The 8696-nt window shown below is 38.9% G+C and overlaps 1 protein-coding gene across 3 annotated transcripts; it reads right to left on the bottom strand.

Moving 5' to 3' along the window:
* Window positions 1-2484: 2484 nt before the first annotated feature.
* On the bottom strand, window positions 2485-8390 carry LOC131242133 (disease resistance RPP13-like protein 4). 3 transcript variants are annotated; one of them, XM_058240575.1, is made up of 3 exons: window positions 5769-8390; window positions 3735-3779; window positions 2485-2621 (listed from the first exon to the last, which is right to left on the bottom strand). In XM_058240575.1, the coding sequence occupies exons 1-3, from the start codon at window positions 8371-8373 to the stop codon at window positions 2590-2592; spliced, it is 2682 nt and encodes an 893-aa protein (XP_058096558.1). In that variant the 5' UTR covers window positions 8374-8390; the 3' UTR covers window positions 2485-2589. The 3 variants fall into 3 exon arrangements, with proteins under 3 accessions (XP_058096558.1, XP_058096566.1, XP_058096574.1); XM_058240583.1 differs by having other exon boundaries at window positions 3735-3773; XM_058240591.1 differs by lacking the exon at window positions 3735-3779 and having other exon boundaries at window positions 2495-2621.
* Window positions 8391-8696: the final 306 nt, after the last annotated feature.

The following is an 8696-nucleotide window of genomic DNA, read 5'->3' as shown; positions in this document are numbered from 1 at the left end:
CAAAGCACGGCTAGACATACAACGCTCTTGCAAATTTAAATTTCATTGAAAATTGCATATTCCATAGAGTAGAAACCGCATAGTATGTGGGTACAGGGTCATTGAGACCCTTAACCGGATATTCTGGTCGCAGGTCAATTACGTGAGTCATTTAGGTCAAGAGGTTTTGCGATCCCTTGACCTTGAGGCTAGCCGACTGTGGATACAAGTAGGCCTGATTGACTAGAGGTGACTCTAAAAATTCAAAAGTACCATTTTCTGGCCACCTTTAAAAGGTATTGCAAAAACAAGGAATAACGAGTAGGCAAATCAAATAATAAACATCTGACACCAATCCAAAAAGTGGCAAGTGTGCGAACTTCCTCACTCTCTCCTTGCCACGAACTACGTCAGTACAGGGGCGTGTCCACCACCTTATATTTAGTAATTGAACCATAATATCGAATTGGATTGGGTTCAATATATCGAGTTCGAGTGGGCTCGGGCGACTTTCTAAAAACATAGTTTCAAGCTAAGTTTTTATAAATTCAATATATATATATATATATTAAAGTTTTGGAAATGGAATCCAACTATTTAAATTAAAATAAAGCATTGAGATTTGAGGGGTGTTTAATATATGTATAATAGGTTGCCTTCTGCTCCTTAAACCAACTACTTAAATATCACTTTTCCATCTTTGGTTTGAGGTGGTACATGTCTATGCCTCATTGGGGACCCATGTATCTGTTGATTACCTGATATGACGAAATTAATTCCACGATGCGTGCGCCTTGTGCTCAGTCAGTGTTATGTTTGGCAACTTCCACTCCATGATTATCCCTTATTTGCTTGGGGTAGATGTATTTGTTGGGTTCGGGGTTAGTATTGGGGACTGTATTGGTATCAAACTGTTATCAACATCAATCTCTACCATGGCTAGTTCTAGAACCTGAGTAAAAGAGGAAGGTAGATGTTTGGAGGGCACCCAATCATAAAACTTTTGCCAATCAGACATTTAAAGGTTGATCCTAGTTGCTAGTAGGAAGACTAAGATAACAATGATATAAAATTTTAGAAATAAAATTGTGTAATGTTTTTTTTATTAGACGTGGTTTGATATAAAATTTTGTTAGGCGAGCGGCTCTCTTGGCAGCCTTGCTCTTGAATCAGCTGAAGGTAGATCTGCCAAACTCCATTTGGGGGGTGTTTGGATTTTAAGTTACTTGAGCTACTTATGCCTCAAGTAGCTTATCTTGATTTCTACTTATTAAATTGAAGTGATCAAGTAACTATAAATAAAAGCGTTACTCACCACTGATCATAAACTGAACTTACCTATCTCAAATAAGTTACTTATCTACTGCTGTAAGTAATTGGAACAAAAAAATCTTGAGCAAAAGTAGAGCAATGTGTAGTTAGAAAACGTACAGGAACCAATATCGTTTCCCTTTTTTAATTCTATTTGAGAATTCTTCCTAGTGTAATTCCTTTGTGAGAGTGTTTCTACATAACAACAATTCCCATCATATGCTCCCCATCTCGTGCATGGGGATCGTGATGGTTCATAGGGATGGGCGGCGCTGAATCTCATCAGTCGGATGATCTATTATCTATAATGTCTGATCTAATGAGAGGGTCCCATCAGTCTTATCTTGGTACCATTTCAAAAGTGGTGGGGACTCTTTGATTGCACACTTGCATAGTTGCATGTCAATCCAAACTGTCCAAATTGCTGACCCAACCATCAATGGAGGATAAATGAAAATTTGCACTGAGTAGATAATATTGACCATCTGACTTTTCCCTTCAAATTTGGACCACTACATATTTTAGTTTTATCCATCCATTTAATAGCCATTAATCGATGATTATTGTGATTTTAGAGATACGCTCCATCCACATTTGGACCCCACAATTTTGGGTGGTCTAGATGTACATTTGTGCCACATGTGAGGAGGATGAGCCACTACATAGCCATAACCTAATTAAAACATTCATACCCAAAAACTTAAGAAATTAATAATGAAAAAGATAATTAAAAGGATTTACTGTGTGTTTTAAGAAAATAGACGGTTAATGAGAAAACGAAGGAATTGAATCACATAACAGGTGGGATGGGGGCATTGGTCACCTTACAGAACCAACGAGACCGTTTGCTCATGGGTATGAGCACAAGAAAAACGGTGAGCAATGCCATGTTTTTCAAGAAAGGTTTTGAATTTCCAGTGTTCACCGCTACCATTAGTTTGAATATTTTCATTATGCACTCAAACATATTCTCAATGCTGGGTTTAAGTCTTTGAAAAAAACACTGAATGTATAACAAGGAAAAATACCATGTAAATCTACTAACATCATCAATGAAATGTATCTGATAGTGAAATTGAGTATGTCCCTAGATATCACAATGTACTAATTTCATATGTTTATTGGGTACAAATATAACATAAAAAGGAACTAGATTTCACAGATTTTTGTAATGGGGACAGGAAGTTAAAAGGCAAGAAAGCACATGATGAACTGAAGACTGTTGGAAGACAAGACTTGGGTGATAAGGGCCGGGACTTTGGGGTTGCCTCTATATGATAGAAATCGCCTTTCCTCGAGTCATGCGGCAGTAATCTCCCCTAGTGATGTTCCTTCACAAAGAAAACAGTTGGATGAAAATCAAGTGAATCATATACCAATTAGCCAAATAGGGGGACTTGGATGCCAAATGCATCCATGTGCATGTGAAGGTTTCTATACACTTACTCAGCTAGATCATTTCTCAGATGTGAACACTCCAAAGTGATTAACCAAAAGAAACGGCCAACAAGTTGGGCATGTGAGCCATTGCTATGCATTTGTAAATCATTTATTTATTTCTTTTCTCTCATGAATGAGTTGCCCACCTGATGAGTTTCTCTACCTGTTTTTGTTATGGTCACACATATGCATTGGAACCATCAGATGGATATAGCTCATCTGTACAATACATAAAGTGGGGAGGTACTGCGGGTATACCACTACAAAAGAAAATAGTAACAGCCTAACAGAACAACAAAATTAATTAGGCAGAGCCAGTAGAACCCATTTACTGTACATGGGTTATGGTCATGTGTCAATTGAGACCGTCCATCTAGTAGGACCCACTCAGATCATATTCTAGAAAAAAGATATTAGGTAATCCAAGACTAAATTTCTTCTCCTCTTCTCACCAAATGTGGGCCATTAACCTTTTATTTTTTCAACCATTGGTTTGGAATCTTCCAACCAAATGGCTAGGATCATCCAATTTTTTTATTTCTAATCATTTTCCACCAACAACAAGGGCAATTTGAAGATTTTTTTTTTTTTTCTAAATTCTGATGATTGAAAATGAATAAAGTTTTCAACAACTCGTGTTCAAATTCAAGATTCAAAGGTTAGGATCATCAATGGTGTATGATTGAAATAAAGTAACATCCATATGGTACTGGTAAGAACATAAATGGTTCAGATCAATCTAAGAATGTACCCTGACTGTCTTCTTTTTATTTGTATTATTACATGACTAAAAGCAAAAGGAATGGGGGTATTTATCAAATCAATGGGTGTATACAAATACTAACACAAAAATTGTCATTCTCTACATGTGTGGAGATACAAAACATGTGTGGGATCTGTGATGTTCATCGAGCAGTTTAAATTATGTGACCGCATTCAAACCAAAAAATGTTGTGTGAAGAGAATGTGACAGATGATTGAAAATGAAAAAAGAAAAAACATACCTTCTTCTTTTTCCTCTTCTTCTTCCTCTTTGGCAGCACCTGAAACTTCAAATGGTAGAGAGAGATGGAAGAGAGGTTACAGACATCTTCAAAGAAACTTAGGGGTGGTTTGGTAAATAGATATTTGAAGAATTCAAGTCTAGTTATTGGATTCTTGAGAATTTCATGTGTCAAGTTATGTTGGACACTTTGGAATTTGAATCCTATTTTTAAGAATTTGAAAAGTTGCTTTTCAGAAAGAGTTGTAAATGGCTTAAAATCAGAAATTGAATTCCAGCTAAATTCGCCATTGCCAAAATTCTAAAGTAGCTCTAGAATTAAATTTTAATTCCAAAAGACAATGATTTGATAAAACTGAGATACTCTGACAAAGTGTCATCATGATAATAAGGCACTTATTTGATTATTTGACTATTAGATTGGTGGACATTTATTGATTGAAGAAAAAAAATCCAATGTTTTTTATTTCAACAAACAAGGGTCCCTGAATTTAAGCTTAGGATTGTTGGACCAATCTAAAATTTGGGCTATAATTTAGAGATAGTGGTTTGATGTCATGTGTGCCACTTCTAAATGCCTGTGTATCAAGTGTGAAACATGGCTAGAGTATCAAATAGCTTGACCAGAAGCATATTAGTTCCATATTGTAAGGTCTGTCAAAAGTGATAGGCTGACAATGGAGGTTGGCTAGGAGGACGTAATATCTGTCATCCCATTCCAAGATTTGAAAATTAAGAATTAAACACAAAGAAAAAAAGGTTGTAGTGAATTCATGGAGGAGATTGAGAAAGCGGATTGCTTACTGAGTAAACTCTACGGGGCCCACGGTGACGTATGTGTCTTATCCATGCCGTCCATCTATTTTACCAGCTCATTTTAGGGTACGATCCTAAAATTGAGCCATATCCAAAGCACTGAAGCAGACCATACCACAGGAAATGGTGAAAATTGAATGCTTACTGTTGAAATTTTTGTGGGGGCCACAGAAATTTTAGATCAAACCGATATTTTTGTTTTCCCTTCATCTATGTCTATGTGACCTCTTTAACTGGTTGGATAAGAAATAAACATCCTTGTGGGCCCTGGGAAGTTTTCAAAAGGTGGATGTCAATATCCCCACTGTGGTCTTTTTTTTTTTTTTTTTAACACCCCACACTCGACTTTTGGACTTTGGATATGATTCAATTTTGGCTCCTGCCCTAAAGTAATCTGGAAAAACAATTGAACGGTGTGAATAGAATACGAATCCGGAATTATAGAATACATACATCTATAGTGGGTCCCGCATTGTTTACTCAGTATGCTATGCTCCGGACGCAATACGCTTCCGAAGATTGATTAGATACTGACAGGTTGAACAGCGAGAGTCGCAACTGAAGTGACGTCACCAAGCTATGTGGGACCCATCACGATGTATGTGCTGTATCCACACCATCCATCCATTTGGAGAGATCATTTTAGGGAATGAGGGGAAGAATTAGTCAGATCAAAATCTGGAGTGGACCCCTCCACGGAAAACAGTGGGAAGAGTGATGCCCACCGTTGAAACCTTCCTAAGGTCTGCTATGATGTTCATCTGAGATCCAAAGTGTTCATAAATTAAGACGGACATAAAATAAGGGAAAACACAAATTTCAGCTTTATCAAAAACTTTTGTGCCCCTTGGAAATTTTTAATGGTGGCATCACTCTCTCCACTGTTTTCTGTGGTGGGGTCCACTCGAGCTTTTGATGTGACTCTTTCTTTGGCTCATGCACTAAATTTATGTCTCCAAACGGAGGGACGGTGTGGATAAAACACAGACATCCACAGTGGGCCCCACAGAGTTAACTCGGTAGTCTATACTCTGGACGCAATCCGCTTTTTCGGAGATTGAATGGGTAATTCGCGGCACACGTAGGGCAGTAATAAAAAAAGGTATGACGTGGCAGAGTGCAGTGCTCGCGAATCGCCTCTTCAATGCCTCTAACGCAAGCTTCACAAATGGTTTTGGATTATACAAAATTAATAAAGTTTGGGTTACCCTTTAATTACCTGAATCTTCTTCTTCTTTCCTCCATTTCTTCTCATTCACACGATCTGTAACATCGAATGGGAATGACTTGAGCTTCGGACAGTCGTAAACGTTGAGGAGTCTTAAAGACGGCATTGCCCTTCGCATCCTCTGCCACTCCTCTTCCAATTCGTGCAAAAAATGTAGCACCAAGACCTCCACTTTCCATACCCCACTCTCGCTGTCCCAAAATCTGGGAACCATCTCCCTCATCCCTCCCTCCTGAATGTAAAGAGACTGAAGATTGGGAAGGGAAGTAGGACTGAGCCACGCAGGTGTCCTTTCTCCTGGCCAGTTCCTAAGATACAACTCTCTCAGGGATTTAAGAGGAGGAGAAAGCTCACCTTCAATCTTCCTTACAACTCCATCTCTTTCAACAGAAATTCCCCCAAAATCTAAACTTAGAATTTGCAGATGCTGGAGCATTGATAACACATTCCATTCCCCTTCTTCTATTTCTTCCACTGACTTTATCTCCATCCAAAGTTCTCTGAGTTTTGTCAAGCTCTTCAACTCCGAAATACCGGATCCATTTTTATTCACAGGACTAAAGTATCCTAACCGTTCGAGATTTGAAAGCTTTCCAAGCCCTTCTGGCATGCATTCTAATAACTGGTCAGTTTGGATAGCTGTTAGCTTCTCTAATGTTGTGATTGACACAGGAAGCCTTTTCAAATTGGGGCAGTCCCATAACCTTAGAATCCGAAGATTGCGAAGATTTCCGATTGAATCGGGCAGTGATATTAAGGCAGAACTCCTCTGTATGTTAAGATAAACGAGGTGATGTAATGACCCTATCCCACTCAACCAATCGCTGCACACCACAGCTAGATCGAGATTCCAGTATGACAGTGAAAGAGATAACACCCTCAACCACCTTACTTCGCATAGTTTTGCTTTTAGACTTGCAATCATCTCTATGCTCTGAATGTCCACCCCAACCAACGTCCGCAGCTTGGTGGGACTGTTTCTGATGCTCTCTACAGCTGTATTCCCCACAATTACCAAACGACGAGACTGCTCAATGAATGCGGGACTACCTCCACCGTCCAACCTCACAAAAAAGCTCTCTTCTCTTGCAATTCTTATTACCATATCTCGAACCATATCATGCATTTTGCACCAAACATAGCTTCTCTCAAAATCATCTTTACCCACTCCAAGTATCAAAAATCGATTAAATAATTCTGAAAGACATTCTTCTCCTATCTCAAATGCCGTTTTCCCATTTCTTCCCCAAACAAAACCCTCACCAATCCACCAGTTAACCATGTTCTCAACATCAATTTCAAAATCTTCAGGAAACATGGCAAAGCACAAAAAGCAAGGTTTTAAGTGTGTTGGGAGCTCTTCATAGCTTAACTCTAGACATGAAATGACTGGCTCATCTTTCCCACTGATTTTCAACTCCTCCTTCAGGTGCTCTGATATTCGTCTCCATTCATGGATGGAATCACCTTTCCTTGCCATCATTCCACCCACAACCTTGATTGCCAAAGGAAGCCCCTTGCACTTGGCAACAATCTCCATGCCAACTTCCACCAAGTCTGGCTTTGTGCACTTACCTCCATTTCTTGAGAAAGCTACTTTGCTGAATAAGGACCAACTATCTTCACCCGAAAGAATTTGCGGATGATGTATTCGATGGTTGGTAGTCCCCATAGATTTAGCAACTTCCTCATTCCTTGTTGTAACAATGACATAGCTACCACTCACTTTGGGCAAAGCGGACTCCAAGCTTTCCCACCATCCGCTTTTATCTGTTTCCCAAACATCATCCAAAACTATCAAGTACTTATCATCTAACTCAGCCTTAAGCCTTTCCAACAGGTCACGGACATCCTTTCCCCTCATAGATCCTTCTTCTACATTTAGTTTCCCCAGCATTTTCTTCAGCAATTCATCCAATTTGAAACTCTGAGAAACAGTAACAAAAAACAAGTGCTTAAAAGAGTTTTTCACACTCTCACTGTGACATATCTTTTGAGCGAGTGTGGTTTTACCGATTCCCCCCATTCCAGCTATTCCAATCACCATTGAGGGTCCATCCGCTTCTAAGATCCAATTTATAATCTTCGTTGAGTCATCTTCTAATCCCACCATTTCTGCTTCATGCATCAGGATTGGGTAGGTCATTCCCATATTCCCACCATCTTCATCTTTGCCAGGTTGGCGAGGAGCTGTTTGCAAGTAAGTATTCATATTCTCCTTCACCTTCCTTACCCCTTGATTTATATTCCTCAGCCGCTTTCCCAACAGATGACGGGATTTCAAATGAGTAGGAAAGCAATAACTTGTAAAATTTGGTGCACACCCTTCGTGTTTTTTCCGGAATAGAAGTTGACAATCTGCTATTACATCTTCAGCGTCGTATACCAACTCTCTTAAATCGCTCATTACTGTCTTGAGAATCTCATTCCTATCTCTTCTCTTCACCTGATCAGCTACCTTGAGATAGCTCTGCATGTACTGAAGCTCCTTCTCTGTTTCCACAAATTGGTCATCAAACTCATGTAGCTGACGACCTTCGGTTATGAGTATTGACAGCAAATTATCCAGGAGAACACTGACAACGGCATCAGCCATTAATTTCCCTGTGAAATAGTATCATCCCTTTATGAAAATGGAATTCAAAAGTAGGTAAAGGGAAAGAGGAAAAACGAAAAACTAAGTAGAAAATATTGCAATTAAATTGGCTGCAAGAAAGTAATTGCACAAGTATTCCTTCAACAAACATCTAAGAAACTTGGCTTTGTCATGAACTCGGATTTATCAATCATTTTCCTTTAAGCCTAATGCATTACTAAGAAACTTGGCTTTGTCATGAACTCGGATTAGCATGAAATTGTGCCAAGTTCCTATATGACTCTAGTTGTTAATTACAAGACTGGTTGGGTTTCCTTAAACTT

Source organism: Magnolia sinica, chromosome 1, assembly GCF_029962835.1.
Source record: "Magnolia sinica isolate HGM2019 chromosome 1, MsV1, whole genome shotgun sequence".
In the NCBI taxonomy this organism is placed as follows: Eukaryota; Viridiplantae; Streptophyta; class Magnoliopsida; order Magnoliales; family Magnoliaceae; genus Magnolia; species Magnolia sinica.
The sequence above is the reverse complement of the archived record's forward strand: the minus strand, read 5'-3'. Positions and strand labels throughout refer to the sequence as shown.